General features: G+C 45.8%; 1 protein-coding gene across 1 annotated transcript; it reads left to right on the forward strand.

Annotated features, from left to right (window-relative positions):
• The first annotated feature begins 405 nt into the window (after positions 1 to 405).
• hs2st1a (heparan sulfate 2-O-sulfotransferase 1a) lies at positions 406 to 21,002 on the forward strand. Its single transcript, XM_079173728.1, has 8 exons — positions 406 to 584; positions 790 to 963; positions 16,177 to 16,430; positions 16,574 to 16,659; positions 16,914 to 17,052; positions 17,155 to 17,252; positions 18,592 to 18,749; positions 19,481 to 21,002. The coding sequence occupies exons 2-8, from the start codon at positions 840 to 842 to the stop codon at positions 19,702 to 19,704; spliced, it is 1,083 nt and encodes a 360-aa protein (XP_079029854.1). The 5' UTR covers positions 406 to 584; positions 790 to 839; the 3' UTR covers positions 19,705 to 21,002.
• Positions 21,003 to 21,850: the final 848 nt, after the last annotated feature.

The following is a 21,850-nucleotide window of genomic DNA, read 5'->3' on the forward strand; positions in this document are numbered from 1 at the left end:
AGAGCTGCCCCGTCGCGCCTGTCCGTTAAACTTCATAACTGATCGTTTATTTTTTTCTCAGTGTTCAACGCTTGCTGACATAACATTGTTCATATAAGTTATATTAACATTTCTATAAATATTTGAGTAATTCTGGGTAATTACATTTAAATTAATGTTTTTTTTAGTTTTGGCATGTTCCAAAGTCGACTCTAACCGTCTTCTTCGTCTCTGTTTTTCTCAGGGTTCAAACACAACAGCGACACCTGCTGTCCGACTTCAGGTCCGTTTTTTGAAAATTGTCCAATCCGGTTTGAACAGATAGAGATTGTCAACGAATAGAAATCCTCATCCGTGTGGCGGACTGTTGATACATCCAATGGCCTGAGTGGTAGTAACAGAGTGTCCGTGGTGCGGTGGTGGACACACACTGGATGGGACAGCGCAGCGCTACATGGGGGACGCAGAAGACAGTGGCTGGTACCACCGCTCCTACGAACCGGAGGGACTATTACGCACTCTGGATAAATCTCTGGGGCTCGCCTCTTTTGGGAATTGACTTGATGTAATAACCAAGCCGAGCATGAACACACATCGCCTTTGAGGTAACCAGAGGATTTGAACACTGCCGAGATATCCACACACACGCACACAGAGGGAGAGAGGGCCATGCTCACACACTCAGCCGCTTTGTAATCACCGTCGTCGCTGTGTGTGTGTGTGTGTGTGTGTGTGTTTGTGTGTGTGTGTGTGTGTGTGTGTGTGTGTGTGTGTGTGTGTGTGTGTGTGTGTGTGTGTGTGTGTTTTCAGTGCCTCCTTCTCTGAGCATGGATTGACCAAATAGCTCTCTGGATGATTTGATGGGGCTGCTCAGAGTCATGATGCCGCCCAAGTTGCAGCTTTTGGCGCTGCTGGCGTTCGCAGTGGCCATGTTCTTCCTGGAGAACCAGATCCAGAAGCTGGAGGAGTCCAAGGGGAAGCTCGGTAAGTTTTAAAGGGCTCTGCAGCCTGATCCCATCCCTTCACTACACTCCAGGAACACCGCAGGCTGGGTGGGAGGTGTCTGTCTTTGGTCACTGATAGATAGATAGATATGTGCATCACCATTGTTGTGCATTTTGGGTCAGTGTGCAGCACCTCACCCACCTCTAACGCCTCATCAGACACTGGTACACAGTCATGACATGTTTAATGATCTCTCGCGTGGCCATTCCGAGTATTTGTAGTATTTGAATGCCTACAGAATGTACATCTCATCCATCTGTGCAATGCAGTGTGAGATAGAGGAGGTGCTGCTTTCTGCAGCCTGTTGCCTCGTGATAGTGAGTGTGTTTGTATACTTTAGAGCTGCAGCTAGAAGTTATTGACATTATCGGTTAATCTGGCAATTCTGGACATGATTAATGTTCTGGTTTGGAAATTGATGACGTGTTTGTTTTGTACAACTAGAGTTTTTTTCGTAATGATAGGAAGAAAAAAAAGACAGAGATGAGCAGCAAATGATTACATCTGAGAAGCTGCAGCTGGAGCACGTTTGTCATTTCCGCTTGAAAAATAACGTAATCGATTAACAGATCTTCAAGTGCGTTGCAGATTCATTTTCTGTCACTGACTGATAAATTGATGCATTTTTTGAGATAAGAAACCAACAGTTAAGTAGGAAGTATGGGACATGCTATATTGCAGCTGGTGGTTCTGGAGGCAGCCTGAAAGGTGTGATGGGCAGCAGTGACAAATACACAGGACACTGCAGGAAACCTCTATTTGCTCCAACTAAGTTTGAATGATATTTTTTTTGCATACATGCTTTAAATCCTCTCCTGCCCTTTTACCAAACTCTCTCCTGGGATTGAAGCGTGGCCGGCGCTGCGTTCAAATCTCATTGTGAGCTCCCATCAGGGGCTCACTCCCAATAAAGATCTGGGACATTGCAGGATTATCTCTCTGATGCCTCCACTGTGGGGATTTTTTTTTTTTTTAAGGAACAGCAGAGTGGTGCAGCCGGTCTGAGGGTGCAGCTAGTGTACCTCAGGGGTTCAAACGCCACCTCTTGTATCGTTGGATGAGAGTGGGAGCCTGGCAGCGAACGGGCCATTTTCACGGCAGACATTTTGACACGTTATAGCAGCAGGAAAAGCACAGGTGTAATCAATAACATTAAAAATGGCTGCAGTGAATTCCATTTAGGTGAGGCACTTCCAGGGTCCTTTTTATTGCGCATGCTGGTTCATTCAAATGTGTTACTGAGACACTTAATGGAACAGAGAAATCTTTCATTTTATTGGTAAAGCCGGTGCTATGAGCAGTGAAAAATGAAGACATTTTGAGTTGCCTCAGTAGGAAAAGCACAGGTGTAAATAATGAAATGTAGTAGTTAGACAACTCCAGCAAAACTTCTCTGCTATAAATCAAGAGACGCGTTATCGGCACCTCTGTCACCATCTTGCTTTGTAAGCAACACACGTGAGCTGAAACAGAAGAACCTGTCCAGCAGCTCTTTTTGTTTCCTTGTTTTTCTTTTCCTGCATTATAACCGTTGGCTGAGGCAGACCGTTTATTTGACTCAACCTAGCTGATGGAAACACACCTAAAACCGTCTCTGTTGATTGTGTAATATAACGACTGTGCAGAATGGTCGTGGCGACCTCCAAACAATCGTAATGCAATAATTGCGACAGGCACCTGCGCTCAGGTGACGTTTGGTGTATCAAAGCTACTAAATATGCGGTCGCCAGACATTTGAGTGATGAAGATGCAACAAAACTTAACAGCAGAGTCAGGGAGCTGTCAGTAAATCACAGTCTGCACAGACGCACACAATCATCTAATTGGCCAAAATAAGTGAAAACATCTGATTGTGAATCATGAGCAGTGGTTAGGGTCTTAATAATTGATGTTGTGCCACTTTTACTGGGACAACATACGGTTACTTGATTGGGAGAAAACACTTTTGATAATCAAGTAATGTTTAAGCAAAAACTACAACAATGCACTTGTTTTAGCTTCTCAAATGTGGATGTTTACTGCTTTTCTTTCTATTCCGTGTTTGTTTTCCTGGGCCTTAGGCGAGTAGACGGACCGGTTTCCAGGCTAGATTGTGAATGAAATCGTTTTTAGAGTCACCTTAATTGAATAAAGAATCCCACTTGAGTTTTCACATGTTGGAACAATCACGTGTCCTGGTGGGGGTATAGATGGCTGTATTGGCTTGCTGTATGGATTACTGCTGCTGTAAAGGGCTATACTTTACACACAGTGAAAATCCAGACACACACACACACACACACACGGTGCTGAAACACAACCTGAGAGGCCTCTCCCCCCCCCCCCCCCCCCCCCCCCCCCCCCCCCGACTGCCCACCACCACAAGAATCTGTTGACTTGGCAAAAAGCGCTCTGATGGATGACCATACTGAGCAGACGTCTGTGTGCTGGAGCTCTGAATTATGTGCTGCATAGACAAATAGCTGTGACCGAGGCTTTCGCAGGCCCGATGCTGACAGACAGCCACAGGGCCGGTCACGTCGCCAGGTACGCCTGCTGCAGGTCCGTCTGTGCAACAATAAAAATCAAACCTCCATGAACGACTCTCGCACGGAGGAAGCTCTTGTTAAGTCACCTTCATGTTTTCTCGTGTTCACAATTAACTTCATGTGGGTTGGAATGACCGGCGCTCTCTCCTCACAGCGTGGGATCCTATTGCCTGACACGCAGGTTGAATAATTTCCCCCATTATTCCCCCCCCCCCCCCCCCCAGGGCAGACAAGCTGTGATTTGCTTCCAAACTAATCGTCGCCTCACTGTGTCCCAGAGAAGTCTCCTGCATTACAATCATCCCACGATGCAGCTGTGCGTCCTGCTGTGGGCCTAATCCATTATTCCGACGGTATTTCTCTCCGGCTGCTCACCGGCACTGCTGCCGGCCGGGTCAACGGTAACGCAGAGTGACTGTGCAGGGGATGGATCGAATAATAAAGGTTCTTTTAATAAAGAGCAACGGACGGGGATTCAGGGCCACTTTCCCCCGTCAGGGTTGCCATGAACGCTCTCCCCTCAGTTCAGGCCATTTTAACCGCTCACCTTGAAAAATGTCACGCTACTATGAAGCTATATGTGAAGTCTGAGACGTGACATTCCTGCGTAACGATTCACTGACGTCAAACGGGAGACTGATGCCTTGAATGGGATTCCGCTGTGATTAGATCTTCTCAACCATGTTGAGATAATTTGATCAGTCTGTCTTTTTTAAACCAGCACCCAGAGGGACTTTACTACATACTTAAAAGTATGTAAGTTGTTGGGATGGTGTGGACGTCTGCATCATTCATTTAGCACCGATTGTCTCTTAAGTGCAAAGCTGACACTTGTGATGAACTCAAGACTGTTGGATTAGACGTCACATCCCATCACAATATAGTAAGCTGAGTTAAAATGATAACACAAAGTGCCAGAGCGATGTGTTTTTATGATTCCTGTGTTTTTTGGCTGAAAGCATGTTCATTACACAGTCGAGTGCGTCATTATTTGTGTAACATCTGTCCCCGCTACCTGCTTTTATAGATTCAAGCCACGCTGAACATATTTCCTCAGGGAGATTATTCATAAACAAGAAGAAAACCCTTTATTTTATTGAAGACAGCCCAGCTTTTCTTGTAGCCACCGGTAGCAGGTTAATTGCTGGTATGTTGGGAGCTGCATAAATAGAAACGTTGTTAATAAAACTGTCACCTCAACGGCCTTTGTAACTGTAGCAAACAACCTCTTCACCTCCGTGCCCCGCAGGTCGCTCGGGGGGGCTGTGTGTCACCCAGCAGACAGATGTATTCAGAGACCCCCCCCCCCCCCCCCTTCAGAGCATCATCGCCTTTTTATCCGCTGGCCGTTATTCAGCCTGATTAAAGGAATTCAATTCCCATCTGTTGCGATGTGATATTTAGTTCCAGACACAAGCGGCTCTGTGACGAGCTGAGCGAGAACGAGAGCGGAAGGAGGAAAGAGATGCATGCACTTCATTGTCCAAGTGTTTGCAGAGCTGACGCAAGATTTTTAAGCATTGATTTGTCACCGCAGCCTGTCGCTCCCGGGCTTGGCTTTTGGATTTTGACTTTGATGGTCGTGCCAGGCTCTCAATGCCTCGAGGCCGCCCTTCACACTCGGCCTCTGAGGGACCCGGGCAGGAATTTGCTCTCGAAGGGACGTCGGTCGGGCATCGCTAGTCCGTCCTTGTGCGCACACTGCATGGACTTTGATTGGACGTCTTTATACCTTTTGAGCTGCCCTGCTGCTGCACATCGCTCATCCTGTCACCGATACGCCCTTGAGCTGCACTTGTGTTGGCGATTTTACTTTAAAGACGATCCAAGCGTCGACCCGAACTCCTTTCCCTCCTGCACATTGGTCAAGTGTGTGTCAACCGGTCTCTGTGACTCCACTCAAAGCGCTGCGACACCAAATGGTTGCTTCCTCCTTGATCCAATAGGCGACCCATCGGTAGCACTCATCTAGACTGAGCCCCGTGTCTTCTCTACAGCTTCAAGTGCAAACCTCCACATCCTAAATGTGTAATCTTCTTCTTCCTCTCGTTGTTCTTTCTGTGGACACGGCACTCAGATTCCCTTTGAACTCTCCCTGACACCCCACATCTCTGTTTTTAGCTGCCTTGAGAGGTATAAAGAGTGCATGAGTCATTTGCTTTCACTCCGCACGTTGGCATCTGCTACCATCAGCAGCCGGTAGCGTCTATCGCCTGGACCCGGCTGCTCAGTCACTCTCTGAGACGTGCCATTTGAGCGGCTAATGGAGGGTAGCCCACAGCGGGGACGGGCGTAGGTGTCGGGGACGGATCTGTTGTGGGAGGAAGGGAGGCTTCGGCGCTAATGGTCATACTGGGCCGACGCTGAATTGTTAGGGGCACGCTTTGATTGGGGGGGGGCCGAGGATTTATGGCCGCTGACGGGGAATGTGTTCCGCTGCAAAGTGGCGCTCACAGCAGCAACCAGAGCCAGCCGGCGTTTGCTCCTGTAGCAGGATGACAGAACGGCTAATCAGGGTGTTATAGACGGTTTCACACCCTGGGTGTAATTGGAGGCCGTTCTAGAAGAACACCCCCGCTCCAACGCCACTCATCACTCCCCTCAGCTGGCCTCTCTCCCCAACATCTTCCCTCCTTTACTCCTCACACAGACGCGCGTTCTCCTCCTCGCAGCCTCCCGTCTTCCTGTGTCACTGTTGGTCAGACGTGGCCCTCCAAATATCATGTGACCCCCCCCCAAAACCCTGCAGGTCGGGGTGGAGCTCTGAGTGACGGCTGATACGTTGTTGTTTAGTTGAAGTGATAAATCAGTCGTGTGTCAGCAAACAGTCCTGCGGAGATGCTCAGAGAGAACATTGCTCCGGAGTGCTGTGCTGATGTGACGTTTTCTTTCTATGCGCTCTCAGAAATAATCAGTTTTTCTATGCGCCGCACTATTTTGATGATGATAAAAGCTACAAGATCAAATTTAGACTCTCCGGGGCTCACACCTCGCTGAGTCAAAGCCTGCAGGTTTTTTTTTTTTGAGATAATGGAGCCTGTGGTTGTAAACACGTGACGGCAGGTGTCAGTTTCTTCTTTTCTTCAGTAAGCAGAGTTTCTTTCTCTCTGCGACACCATTAAACTTCTCTTCCGACAGCTGGAAACAGGCTAGCGGCTAATAAACCCCTCTCGTGATAATAACTTACAGCTCCTTCTGGATCAATAGTTGTAAACAACGTCTTTTTATTTGCGTGCCGAGTCTCCTTTTGTGATGTTCAAATCCCTCTTGTGTTTGACTAACCCCATTGGATGAGCACCTGAAAGGAGAATATCCGCCACAGACTTCTGAAATAATGTGCTATCAAAGGAGGAGGAAGTGTGGAGGGAGGGAGGGAGGGAGGGGGGGAAATGAAAGAAATGATTTAATTTTCACTGCGACGCCGAAATATTTAAAGCCCCAGCTTGTGGATCATAAGCCCTTGTAAAAAGGGAGACGGAAGAAAGCGGGCCTGCAGCCTTTTTACAACCAATTTCATCAGAGCACGGAGGGATAAAGGAGGAAATAAGGTGGTCGAGCGGCGCTGACCTTCTTCCTCCTCAGCCTCTGGTTCAACTTGGCTCCTGTTGGTTTTAGAGTCCCTTTTATCTTGTTTTATTGTAACACCAGGCGTCCTCTGGGATCAGCTGTTAATGTGATGCTCCTACACTTTCCCCTCCTCTCCTTGTCCGACTTCTCCACCTCTTTTCTACCCGTCTCTGCCTCCTTTTCTCTCACTTTGTTTCTTTCTTTTTTTGTCTTCTTCCTTCCTTGTCTTTGCATGCGTCTCCTTCCCTCTCCTCACTGTGCTGAATGGTGTGAGCAGCATTGCCAAATGCCCTGAAATTCAACTTGAAGTTAATTTAGACAGAATCCAAATAAGAGCGTGTGTGTGTGTGTGTGTGTGTGTGTGTGTGTGTGTGTGTGTGTGTGTGTGTGTGTGTGTGTGTGTGTGTGTGTGTGTGTGTGTGTGTGTGTGTGTGTGTGTGTGTGTGTGTGTGTGTGTGTGGCCTTAATTAATGAAATACCTGGGTTGCTGAATATTCAGCTCGTACAATCAAGACCTTCCCCTGCTGACTGAGGATAAGTAGATTTATGCGTCTGCGTCTTTTTCTGTGGCGTTCATATTTTTTCTCAAACACTTTCAGTAATGACACACACACACACACACACACACACACACACACACACACACACACACACACACACACACACACACACACACACACACACACACACACACACACACCTGTCCTGCCTCTCACTGATATTAATGGCGCACCAATCCAATACACGGGATTAGTATTGTCTCTTTGTCACTGATGCTAAAAACCTCCGAGAAACATCAACATATTGTTTCTGTATTAATGTCTTTACTCAAAAGGAGTTGCAACTAACAATTATTTTCATCATCGATTAGTCTGCCAATTACTTTTGGGATGAATCAATTAATCTTTTAGCATATTACCTGTTAGGAAATAGTAAACTCCTTCCACAATGCACAAGAGCCCATGTTAATGTCTTCTCATAACTTATTTATATGAAACTGGCCTTTGTGTCCAAGACTTTAATAAAGTTTAATCAAGTTTGATATAATCACCAAAATCTGTTCTTTTAACACATAGTTTTGACTCATTTTATTGGACTAATAAAAGATTATAAACTGTATATCAGAATATAGATCAATTATTATTTTAGTGTGTCCTTCACAGCTCATCTGATCTACTTCACACTTGGTGGGTGTAATGCCGGGGACCCTGTTGTCGAATGTTGTGCAATTTGGAAACGTTCAATATTAACAAACTTTGAATAAAGAAATGAACAGCGCATGGTCCAAATGGCAACGAACGGCCACAACCCTTGTAACGCTGTAAGTAGCAATACAGGGTACTGCAATACTATTTTTATTAAAAGAAAAGGACAAAAGCTCCACCAACCCCAGGCGGGCAGCCTCCATTACTATAACCATAACCTGCCGCCTACATTACCCAGAATGCAACCAGAGCGGGACGGTTTGGTTAAAGATTCAGGTGTGTTATGCTAGTTGCGGCTAATGTAGCCTTGAGCTGCTAGGCTCAGGAGCGGACTACAATGGTCTGCTAAGATCACTGCTTTTTAAAATGTATTATCAAACTTGTAGTCTTCAGACCCAACCGATCACTTCCTGCTGGAGCCACAAACGGCTTCATACAACTGTTGACACGCATGCAGTAATACTCCACACATGAACGTCCTGTGAACAGACTTTCATAAAGGGAATAACATTTAGAAAATTGAGAGGATGGTTTTAGCTCCAGCTTGATACATGATGTGTATTAACAGGCTCGTGTGACCAAACACGCAGAGGAACAACACAAAACAATTCCACAGTGATGTCAGAACTGTATCTGTAAAGGTGGGGCCTGCTCGGCCTCCGATGGCGAACGCGGTACAACATCCTCACTGGACGGATGGCCTGCGGGTGCGAAGTATAATGAGATGAAAGAAGAGAAGCGGTAACGCTGAGAGATGAAAAAACGGAGAAGCCTGAAGAGCTGAACTGGTGTCGTCGCAGAGTTGTCCTGCATAACGCCGTTTTCCACTGTAGCACGTTTCTGTGAGGGGACGTATTCTCCGCGGCGCTCACCTGTCCCTCCCACTCATCATTAAAACTATGAATAGCTGTCGTCTGCTCCGTCTTAATAGAGTGTGGACTTCTCCCCAGACTCCCATACATGCATTATTAATTATCTGTTGCAGGGCCGAGAGACGGAGAGGGAACATCAGATATCTGGGTTGTAGCTTACCAGAGCTGCACTGTTATGCAAACATTGTTTGTTGTTATATTAGGATATGAGGGCAAACAGAGTTTTATTTCAGTGCGAATCTATATGCGTTCAGCTGCTGTAATTTGTGCAAGTTTCTCCCGCTCTGCGCTCCTCTCACAGAGAGGGTTTGCGAGGCTGTGAGCATTTAGCGGCGACATTCCTGCTTCTTTTCTCTTGACAAGTTACCCAGATATTTTTTTTTTTTTGTCTCCTTCCTTTTTGAAGTGCAAATGCCTCTGAAGATGTTGGCTAATTCCCACTGCTTAGTCATTGACAATCTGTGCCAAGATGAGATCTGCTACAATCAATCCCCCCCCCCCCCAATCTGTCAGACTCGCCTTCACTTAACAAGGCAGGGGAATGATGGGATCTGCCATCTGTGTAAATTGCTCCATAATCTCATCTGACTGTCTGTTTCTGATGAAGCAGACAGAACGTGGCCCCCTTTCCTCTTTCTGTTTTCCCAGACATTATTGGCTCCCCCGTCAGACAGCACTACCGGCTTCGATCGCATAAAAGACGTATTAGGGGAGAAAGTGTCAGATTGAACCACGACTGTTATCGTTTCCATCTATCTGAGCCATGATTGTTATCATAACTGTAGAGACATGGCTTGCATTCAGACTAGGTATTAGAAATGGGCCACATGTGGCTGGAGCTTATTTAGCGTTTGAGTCGGAACAGCTTGTTTTTAATCTGTAGCTTATGAACTCCCCAGAGCAAAAAAAAAAAAAACACCCCGTCCTCAGCTGCTGCACTTTTAGAGCCCGTTCTCCCAAAAGCAGGGCATTTTTGAGGTTTCTAGTGTTGACACCGTCCTCCTCAATGACACTCACTGGACTAATTATGGTCTCAAGACTTATACCCCCCAAACCACTTAACCACTTTAAACTGTCTGCACAGCGTTGTATATCAGCGCTGACAAGGCCACGTTTTGTCTCTTCTCTGTGTATGAGGAATGCTTTGTCGGCACTCTCTGACAAAAACACTCTTGTTTTCACCACGCTACTTTTGCCAGGGCGAGAGGGGGAAAAAAAAGAAGCCATTTCCATTTACCGGATACATGACCTTCACGTGGATCGGGTGGTGCTGAGTTGAACTCGAGGGCCTGGCGGCGGCAGCATCTCTCCGGAGGACGGAGCACCTCCATCCTGCACCTGCCGTTGTATTCGCCTCATTTTTCCCGGCTCTCCTGTGTGCCGTCTAGTGAAAGCAGAACTCCCGTGAAAGTCGTAACAATGAAACACTCTTCAGCTCGTATTTATGCAGCCTCACAAAGCAGCTAGTGCCAAGTCCAGGACAGGAAATGTCAAGTCGCCGTGAAACGTGTTATTTATTGAGAATCTGCAATGAAGCCAGACACTATATTTCACTACTTCACCTCACTGGGTGCGTCTGTTTGATTTGAATTTCAAACGTGGAGCCTTTCTGTTGCTTATGTTGCAGTCTGACGTTAATACGTTGTTCAGCGCGATTTCTAGCGTTCCCAAATCAGACAAAACAGAAATATACTCCCCCGTATCGTTCTGTTGACAAGATATTTTTTACTGTTTGTCAGTAAATGTCATTCAATCTGTGACTCACATGGCTGGATTACCAAGAGGACTCCCAGGGGCCACAAACAGGGCTCGATCTTAAGGTCGTCCCGGGGGCCCAAAAAAAATAGGATCAGGGAGGATGAAAGTTAATTTTGGGACGAATTTGGGACACGAGTTGAATAAAAAACAAAATACCCTGCTAATGTTACAATGAACAGGGATGAAAGTCACTGCACGTTTTGTGTGTCACGCAGTTCTTATGAAACCTCTTTGACTGCATAAACACACGCAGCACGTAAAGGCGACCTCCGACCTCCGACCTCCGCTGCAACGCGGCGTTAAACTCAAGTGTAAAATGTTAACGCTACCAGTGAGCTAACCTCAGTGTTAAATGTGGTAGAGTCACTGGCATGGACTCAATGCTGTGTATCAGCAGACATCTTGAGTTGAGGTGTTGGAATCACTTCGTGGACAGAGAAAGTTCGATCTACAGTTTTCATGGCGCATATTTTGAAAATCCAGTTTAAATCCAGAGGCCATCTTCAGGGTCGCTGGGTCTCCATGTATAAATAATGAAGCTGCCATGCACAGTCTGCCGTGTGCCCTGCATTTAATGGGAACTTGGAGGCAACAGGACACGGACGCAGGGCTCAGAGAGGTGCATCGTGTCCGTTTGGGGCCCATACTCTCCAGTCTACATGTTACTCAGACCTGGTCCTTTCTTTTCTCCCCCAACCCTCCCACCTCGCCTCTCCTCCCCAGCTGAACTGTGCAGGCACAGCAGAGTGAATGAGACCTTTCATGGAGTGTCAATGTCATACTTGTGTGTCAAAACCATTGGGGGGGGGGGGAATGCCTCAACTTTTTTTTTTTCAAAATAGCCCTCCCAAACAATTGCACGTTGACTCCAATGTGTGTCTTGTCTCTCTTTAAAACAAGTGGAAAATCTGTGAAATACTGCATGTGGCGTAAAAGTTTTGGTGTCTAGTTTAAAGGAAATTTCACGCTTCAGTGTCGCGTGGTTTGTTTACGTCTTTGTTCCCACTTTCACTTGCTGAGCTTGTTTGAAAGCACTGAAGGCCTTCTTCAATGTACCGAACACCTTCACAATCGCTTAATGAAAGCGTTTATCCGTCGCCCTTCTGGCAGCAGTGTTGAAAAGCGGCACACCAGCTTCTCCTCGCAGCATGTTTTCACATTCCTTGTCATCGCTGAAACAACGACGGTCAGGCAGGTGCTGCTCTGTGGAGCCAGGCCTGAATCTCCCCCATCCTGACTTCATTCCCGTGTCCTCTGGTAATCCACTCTCTGCTAAACGGATCCGAAGACTGAATTAGAATAATTAGAAATTCGGAAGTGCACGGTTTATCCAAATGTTCCAGAGTGGTGCAGTGGTGACATAACTGCCCCCCCCCCCCCCCCAAAAAAAAAAAACCTGGCACCGCAAAACAGAAGCTTGCTTCCAAGTCTATATAGCGGGAAGAGGGGGAAACGGCACCCAGCAGCAGCAACCTAGATCTCCTCCCTGTCATACTTCATTGATTTCGCAATCCAGCGGCATCCGAGCGGAACCACACAAGCCGCACACCTCAGTCTGCCGCTGATGGCCAATCTCTATTACCCACCGAGCCCACGGCTCCGGTTCGAAGGGCTAACCCTCTCGTGGGGGTGGGGGGGGGGGGGGGGGGGAGCAGACACAGGGAGAGAGCTCCGACTGGCGGATCGGAGCGATGATAGATTTATGTGCTGCTTTTGGAGAAGGGATCATCTTCTCTCCCCCACTTTTATTATCCCATCAGATCTGACGCCACGGCCATAATACATGACGGCCTGTCGCATTTTTTTTCCAGATCTGGTGGCGAATATGAATGATTATTTTCCACAAAAAAAAAATGCTTGCGTCTAATCAGCCGCGAAATTGCTTCAGTAAATATGTTGGACTATACCTGAGCTCTTCCTGCTGTCTCTCACTTTGGATGAAACTCGTGAGTAATAGGCTTGTAGTTGTCACAATGTTTAAGACCCGTGTTGGCTTCACGGTTCATAATTAGCTTTTTAATGCACGGAGACGGCTTGAGGGAAGGAAACTGACGGAAATGTGGAATGAAAGGAGGCCCGCTGTGTGGCCATAGTAATTCAGGCTTTTGTTCTCTAATTAAATGACCTCAGAAGGGAGCGCTAAGCTTAAGTTGGTGTGTGTGGCGCCCTCCGATATGGAGGTCTGTGCCAAGTGTATTCAGTCTCGCGATGAATAGGGCGTCTTCTACAAAGCCTAAGGAGCCCTCCCCGTGCCCGCTTCGCCTCCTTGTTGGTTGTTGGAAATTTGCCACAAAACGCCATGTCTTTAACAAGTGGTTTCTGGGCCCCTCCGCATAGTTGAGGACGTTGTAGTTGGGGACGCAGTAGCCCCCCACCGGGCTTTCCCCACGGTCCCCCTCCTCCTCTGGGGGGGGGGGGGGAATGTAGACGCTGCCAGCCGTCCTGCCAAGCTTGAGCTACACAAAAGCTTACATTTGTGTGTTTATGCCACAACAAAGCAAAAAGACAGCTTACATGATGAAGCATGTTTGGCCCAAAAGGTGTCGGTAGTTCAAAATATGGTCAAGAACAGTTTAAAGTGTCAAGTCACAAGTCACTCATTAAAATCTTTATTTGTCCATCTAGTTTATGAGATATCTTGTCGACTGCCAGCACCGTGGCGTTGTATGGAGTTTAATTTGTGGTGCTCACAGAATTAAATCAATACATTTTAAAATGCGATACGTACTCTTTTGTAAACAATGTCCCTGTTACTCTGGATAATCCACAGACCTCGCTGTCAACAGCCGAGTATTTCTCCAACAAAACGTTCTTCCTGTGAAAACTGTTGACGGGGAGGTCTGTGGATTATCCAGAGTAGCGGGGACACCATCTCTGAAGAAACACATTGCTGCTGATGGGTGTTTTTCTCACAGCAGTGAAAATGTCACCTCAGATATCTCTAAACCTGGCAAACCACTTGTGAGAAAGTACTCTATAAGCACTCTGTTTCTTTGTTTTTGTTTTTTACCATTTAACCCTGAAATCCTCAGTATTCTAATAAAACATAACCCATGACTAAAAAACACAAACAACCAAAAGTTAAACCTGCAGTAGCAGATTTTCTTTGGGGCACCGCAACAGTGACTTATAACCCTGATCTCCCAGCTGATATGGAGAAACATTAACACCATATATTGTTTTTTTTATATATATATATATATAACATTGATTTAGAGCAGCTTTAGAGTAAAAATTAAGATTTTAAACACAAACTCAACTAATCTGTTTCATCAGGACTCTGTGGGAACACAAATACAGAAATCTTACATGCGAAATAAACACAGCTATTCTTCAAACCTTCTCTGATTGAGAAAGTATGTTTTCAGTGCGTTTTAAGACTGTGAGCAGACACCTGGTACACATCACACTAAAGGCACGTCATCTTTATGACTTGCATTGTCACGGGTTGCACTCTGACACAATTCTTTTCGAATGCCTCTGTCTTCGTCTGGCACCCGTCGCTGCACACCATCATAAAAATAATCCTAAAAGGACATTTGAGCCCAAGCGATAAAGCTCCAGCATAGCAACTGTTATTGCTGTTTGTGCACGCTCTGGAAGGAGGTCGTGAATGAATGCGTCCATTACAGTCGCTCTGCACGCTGACAGCCTTCAGCCATTACAGCCACCTGGCACGTCTCCACGCCATCGGCCCGGAGCAGCAGTTGCGAGCGCGCGGAAAGCGCCGCGGCTCCGTCCGTAACCAGATCCAGCTCTGATGAGTGGAACATTAACAGCTGCTCAGGAGGGAGGGCAAGTGACAGTGTTGTGTTGCACTCCCCAAATGTGTTCGCACAGATGAAGGAGAGGCCGGCAGAATCCCAGTTGACGTCTTAATTGGCCGCCGGTGCCAGATGCCGGCCTCGAAAGGCGGCCGGTCCGGGCTGTGACAGTGTCTCAGCAGCCAGGCAGCGCTTTAGGCTGGCTCCATTGAGTGCTCCCACGGGTATTAGGTGCTCCAGTGTTGTGCTGCCTTCCCTCCTCTCTCTCTCTCGCTCACACACACACACACAAGCACCCTTCTTCTTCTCGCTCCATCCTTCCTGCAGAGCACTCTGAGGCATTGTCAACACCAGTCAATCTGAGGCGAATTCAGACGAAGAAAAGCCCGAGGGTAACAAAGGCCCGGGCTTCTTTGTGTGGAATCTATTCACACCGAGGCACTGATGTCTGGCTTCTCTGACGCTTCATGCAGTGTTTTGGATTGCGATTCCTCCGCCCTCCTCATTTATAGCGTATTGATGTCCTGTAAACGTCCAGTTAGCTATCAAATAACTGTAGCCTTACCGTCTAACGACCGGCCTCTAACCTCCTCGCTCTTCACCCTTTCACCCTCGTTACGCAATGCTATTCTCGGAGGAAGAGGAAACTAGGTTGGGGGAAATCAATTCACACTATTCAGAGCCTGTCTGAAACACACAAAGATGTACTTGTGCGTATGACGGTACATTTATTTGATCTAAAAACAGGAGCACACGGACACTTCACTGCGAGGTTAAATAAGGAGAGTGAAAGTTAAGGTAGTGGACTGACATTAAAGTGGAATCTGATAAGTGAACAAGAGCGGCGGCACCGCAGCGTGAAATAGGCTGCTCACAAAATGATTAAAAAATATTCCTGTTTGACATTATTTTTTATCCTTGGTGTGAAGCAGGAAAAGAGTTTTTTTTTTTTTGCGATCTGCTCTCCAAAGGAGACAATGCTCGAATGAAATTACAGCTTAGTCTCACACACACAGCAGTGTTACTTCTGACAAGGACAGAATAATATATTTGAGGGGTAGCTCCTGTTAAGTGGATCAGGTTTATATTTAATTCTCCATTCGTAGCAGAGATGTCAAATATGCATCAGCTGAGTGATATTTGAGCGCAACACCTGTTTAACATTGACCCATATATAAACAAAGGTCTGGGGGGTGTGGGACTTGGCGGTGGTCGTGTTTTTGCTTGCAGTCATTTAAACTCCTCAAAGAGTTTTCCTTGCTGCCTGTCTAGACTACGCAGTGTTTAGTATGCACTACTTCCTGGTGCTTTTTTAAAGAGATGTTTTTTTACTGAGTTATTCTGCTCCGTAGAGAGGTCAAAGGTCAGGTTCTGCTCCAGAGCAGCACTCCTGGATCAGGTTGTTGTTGTTGTATAATGATTAACTCACCGAAGGCCATTTTTGCCCACAAATTTTATTCTGCAGTATTTAAAGTTGAACTTCCTGTCGCCCCTCCAGAACGAGCCATCGCCAGACACGAGGTGCGAGAGATCGAGCAGCGGCACACGCAGGACGGCCTGCGGGAGCGGGATTCGCCGGCCGCGACGCTGTCCGAGGGCGAAGACGACGTCGTCATCATCTACAACCGCGTGCCCAAGACGGCCAGCACCTCCTTCACCAACATCGCCTACGACCTGTGCGGGAAGAACCACTATCACGTGCTGCACATCAACACCACAAAGAACAACCCGGTCATGTCCATACAGGACCAGGTCAGAGCTCACCGGCTTCTTTGACTTGAATCCACTCTTTTCCTTTGTATTGTAGAAACCTGGTTTCTTGGTGTTTTCTATATTATTGTCACACACAAACTGTGCGTAAAACAAACTGTAATAACAATCATGTTTTGGTTCAGGTGCGGTTTGTAAAGAATGTGACTGAGTGGAGGGAAATGAAGCCGGCTTTCTACCACGGACACGTCTCCTTCCTGGACTTCACCAAGTAAATGCGCCGTCTTGCTTTATTATGGCAACATTGTAGAAACGGTTCATTCACCCTGCTGTGGCTTTGTGCGGGTGACTCCACCTTGTGGTCATTCACAGCTTTTCTCTTACACCAGTGTCGCGTAGTTATCCGAGTGTAGCACAGTGCTGATCCTCTGGGCTCAGCATGTTTCAACCGCAAAAGAAGATCTGTGGTCTGTCTTTTGAGTTCACATTTGAGTGCCTCAACCCATCCGCTGTCATTTCTGTCAGGTTTGGGGTGAAGAGGAAGCCCATCTACATAAACGTGATCCGGGACCCCATTGAAAGGCTGGTGTCCTATTATTACTTCCTGCGTTTCGGGGATGACTACCGGCCCGGTTTGAGACGCAGGAAACAAGGAGACAAGAAGGTTGAAATTCATAAATTGTCTCATTAAAAGTCAGAATGAAATGAAATTTGACAAATTGGGTGTTTTCTTCAGAAATGCTCATGCGTCGTGTTTGTGTTTCAGACGTTTGATGAATGTGTATCAGCCGGCGGCTCAGACTGTGCTCCTGAGAAGCTCTGGCTCCAGATTCCCTTCTTCTGTGGTCACTACTCTGAATGCTGGTAAGTGTTCAAACATCTGTGTTCAGACAACTCTGAGTCCGAATTATGATCGGATATTTGAAATGATAGAAACAAAACTTGATTCAGCTTTAGTTATCTTTTGTCTGTTTGATTGTTCGTAGGCTGGTGATAATCTATATTTTTCTTATTGTCAACAAATTCCATAAAAATAATTAAATCGACAAGGAATTGATCCCAAGTGTTGTTATGTGTCAGCCTGTTGTATCGTATTCCTCTGTGCCAATGGGGCCTATTGTCCTAAAATTGTTAAAATACATTAAAATTGTTAAAATACGTCCACCATTCTGGTGCATTCATCACTAACTAGAGCACCAAATGTGTTCGATGGTATAAATCCACAAGTCCACAACAAATACAATGTTTACTTCTGTTTCGTTTATGTTAAAAACTACAGTGGCCAGCTGTTTAGCCTTTTTGTAGCTTTACCTTTTTAAGAGAAACTTTATTCCTGTGATGTTTTTAATGTTAAAGTCTTATGTTTGTAATTCTTGTCCTTGGCGTTTATGTGCCACAGAAAGGTTAGAGCGAGACAGACTCCTTCTTGGTTTTGGTCTTTTTAGTGGAATTTGACAAAAAAACAGACTATCGAGAATCTTATCCCTTTTCTCACCTGAGGCAGTGCAGATAGTTCAGGAGGGATGCTGCATCAGCTTTGTTTAATAATGCCCAACATTAAACCTCATAGTCCCTTTCCATCACTCATCTCCTCAAGGTCTCTGAAAGCTATCTCGGCCTTGATTTGTTATCTCTCTACATGATGATGTGTATCAATCTCTCTTCTCCTCTGCCCTCACTTTCCTTCGTTTAATCTCTCCTTGACTCTGCCCTCCATCTTGTAACACTCTGCCCTCCTGAAGCAGGTCACTCGCTGTAGGTCTGAGTGTCTAAAGCACCTTTCACACAGAGATCCTGAAATAATGCCGCAAAGAAGATCCGCCGTTCGCAGGATTTTGCTATGATTGAGTTCCCTGTGGTGCACTAGCAGCATATTAAAGCAGCGGAGAGCATATTGGAAACATTAAATAAATACTGACGAATAAAAGGTGAAGTCGCTGCCAGTCTTCTAATACCGAGTTTATCAAGGCTTTGCCAAAAAGTTACTTTATAGGTTTAAACAATCTACTTCCTTCCCTATTATTACATTTCCTGACCGTTACAAAACCCGCCACTGACTTTATTTCTTTCCATCCTTCCTGCCTCTCGCCTCCTGTTGTCTCAACCCTCTCTGGACTCTGTTCACGTCGCATTTTCCTGTCACTGTCTTTGTACCTTGTTTCTTGGCGCAATGAACAACATGCAATGAACATAATCTGTGCAGGAACGTGGGCAGCCAGTGGGCTCTGGAGCAGGCGAAATACAACCTGGTGAATGAATACCTGCTGGTTGGATTAACAGAGGAGCTGGAGGACTTTGTCATGATGCTGGAGGCCGCGCTGCCGCGCTTCTTCAAAGGAGCCACCGAGCTGTACAAAACAGGTGCCAACATCTGCTGATTAGTTGGAAATCCTTTGCTTTTCCCTTGCATATTTTTGTTTCCCTCACTAATTTTATAATATATTGAGAAGCTACCTCATGGCTCCCTCACATTGCAATGCTAAAAGTGTCTGTGTGCTGTGGTTGCATATTAGCAGTCTGAATTGCTCCTCTGAGAACTGAATTGTGATCAATATGCACTCATGCCTCCCCGCTGATGTAGTTACAGATTAGTTATGAGTGCAGCCAGAATGAATAATGGAGAGCACAGAAGAATTAAATCTGACATTGATATAAATGTACTATGGCTCAAGTCTGTTCATCATTTTTAGCAGCAGATACAGCCAAGTACTCAAGTTAATCAGGTACTAGTGCAGTGCCCGTTTAGAAACGTGCCGGTTCAGAACTGCAACACGGCAGGCCAAGCAAAGCTTTCTCGCAGCTCACACATACAACTTTTCACTCAACCCTGCACTTCCTGAGAACTTCACCTGCCATGACATAGTTGCATCACAGACCCAAGTCAGGTCTTCATGGGGCCAGACGTAGCTGTTGGGTGGGTTAGGCAACCTGGGCCTGGGACCCCCAACTAAACTTGCCCTTCACCAAAAAAAAGTACTTTAAAAAAATGTAATTGTAGTAACATTTAACATTATAGACCATGTGTATGTTAATGCTGAACCACTGAGTTAATGTACCCAGACCCCTTTAATCCTCCTCCTCTTTCATCACAGGGAAGAAATCCCACCTGAGGAAGACCAGCGAGAAGAAGCCGCCCACGAAGGAGTCGATCGCCAAGCTGCAGCAGTCGGCCATCTGGAAGATGGAGAACGAATTCTACGAGTTTGCACTGGAGCAGTTCCAGTTCGTCAGGGCACATGCTGTCAGAGAAAAGGACGGGGAGCTCTACCTGCTGGCACAAAACTTCTTCTATGAGAAAATCTACCCCAAAAACTAAAGGGGCGCGTGTCCGTAGAAGAGGACACTTTGTACAGGCTCAGTGCAGTCTGAGGTGGAAGAAGAGACGGGAGGGTGAGACTAATAGACAACAGGTGACTGAGTGGCTGGTTTGTACTTGTGATTGAGAACATAACGTGGCGCTGCAGAACCGCCTGCCTCTGGAGACAGCTGCCTTATACACGCGTCTGTGCCAGCCAACTGGACAAGGAGCTTGTGTTTCGTTGGCAGGTTGTGTTCCCAGCAGCCCCCGGGGGCCTTCCATTCCCCTTCACTTCCATGTCAAAGGTCGTCGGGCCAGAGAACCTCTGCCGGCACGTGTTCCGGAGATGCCCTGTCCTCCTGATCGGCTTCTCTGCTCTCCGATCCAGACTAAACATTTTCATTGGCTCTGTGCGGTATGGTTGTGTTTGGTTGTATTTTAACTCTTTCCTATGGTGACATGCTCCATGGTGACACAACATCTCCACGCCTCACCACTCACCACTACTACTAACCTAAAGAGTTTTTAAGTGTAAGAAACTGACTACTGTGCTGTATTATTGGACTTGAATGAGAAGTTTTGAGGTTTTTATGAAATAAAAATCCTGTGACCATGGACTATTTACTGGGACAAGTGCGTATGTTTTATACTGTACTTGATGTGTTTTGTTGGATGTAATTGCGCAGCTTTGCCCAGCGGCTAGTCCCCCGTAATGAAGGAAGACATGAGGGTATTGAAATGTGTATGAACACCGTGGTGAAGATGCTGCTGCTGTAAATATTTACTACTTTTTCCAGTCTGATTCATTCACATGCAGATTTGCTACAGTACAAGATTAACCCATTTATACAGTTCGTTCTTTCAACTCATTTCAGTCCATTTATTTTTCTGTCATTTTTCTTTTCATTATAGAACCAGATCGTCTGTAATATGCCAAGATTTTGGGAAATACTTTAATTTGCTTTCTTGTCAAGAGTTTAATCAGGAGACTGTTACCGCTCTGTTGTACGAAACAGCTGTTAGCAGGTTAGCTTAGCATAAAGACTGTAAACGGGGGGGATCAGCTAGCCTGTCACTTTCTTATAACACCACCATAACACCGCAAACTTGTTTTTTTCACATCCGTTTGTGTATACAAGTGTTAATTAGTGAGCCCAAAGTCTGCCTACAGAGTGATATCAGTCTTCTCACCTAATGGGCAAGAAAGCAACTCTGCGTATGTCCCCAAAGTGTTGAACTGTTTCATTAATTCTTTGCTGTTTCCTTCACAGTGTTCCACATAAAAGATGTTAGGTTGGTAATAACTTTCCATTTTGCTTGTGTTGTCATCTCTCGTTTCTTGAAGGTTGGGTTTATTGGAGTTTTAAAGGCCTTTTATCGGCTGATTAAAGTTCTTGTCTACCCTTTATAATTTGCTGACTAAAAGTTTAAAGTGACATAATGTTGTCGCCTCAACTAATTCACCTGAAAGAGCTGTGCAGATATTTTCTACTGGATGTACAGCCACATCACGATTCCTGAAGTATTTAGATATACTTAAGAATAAGATACTCATTTATCTGAGGATAAACTGCAGTTTGCCGCTCAGTTTTCGTGTGCCTTGTACACTCCCAGCTCTCCTTGTGTTACAGTTCTGTCAGAAGGAACATAAAAACAACACGACTGTTTTCATCTTTTGATTGGCAAACGAAATACACAGAACATTTTTTTTTTTTTTTTTAAACTACCAGCGATGCATGTGTGTTCTTTGATTTAATATAAATGTTGGTGCGTCATCATCATCAAGTACAGCAGAGCAGGGAGTGGTAAAGACAGATAACGCTGCTGCTGCTGTGAGAATTAAAGCTGGATTATTTCAGAGCTGGTATCCTGCAGAGGGAGATAAAGAGCTGCCAGGTTCTGCTCCTGCCTCCGACTGTGTGTCTGTGTTTATCCATTTTAACATCCTTTCCATCTCCTCAAGTCTTTTGTCAGTATTTGATATGGTGATTGCAGTGAGTTAAATATGTTGGGGCGACATAAAACTTACCTATACTTTAAAACAATTTAATATAAAAGCACAGACGGCTGTCATGCCAACCTGAATGTATGTAAAAAAAAACAATTATTGTGGAAGTCACTATACTTGCAGCTGTAAAATAAAGTGAGAGCCCTGAAATAACAT

This window comes from Pholis gunnellus (genome assembly GCF_910591455.1).
Source record: "Pholis gunnellus genome assembly, chromosome: 14".
In the NCBI taxonomy this organism is placed as follows: Eukaryota; Metazoa; Chordata; class Actinopteri; order Perciformes; family Pholidae; genus Pholis; species Pholis gunnellus.

Excerpts from the sequence above, each read along its gene's own strand:
- hs2st1a (XM_079173728.1), top strand. The coding sequence starts at position 840 with ATGGGGCTGCTCAGAGTCATGATGCCGCCCAAGTTGCAGCTTTTGGCG. Across the intron at positions 17,053-17,154 it reads GGAAACAAGGAGACAAGAAG|ACGTTTGATGAATGTGTATC; the intron begins GTTGAAATTCAT and ends TTTGTGTTTCAG. Across the intron at positions 17,253-18,591 it reads GGTCACTACTCTGAATGCTG|GAACGTGGGCAGCCAGTGGG; the intron begins GTAAGTGTTCAA and ends TAATCTGTGCAG.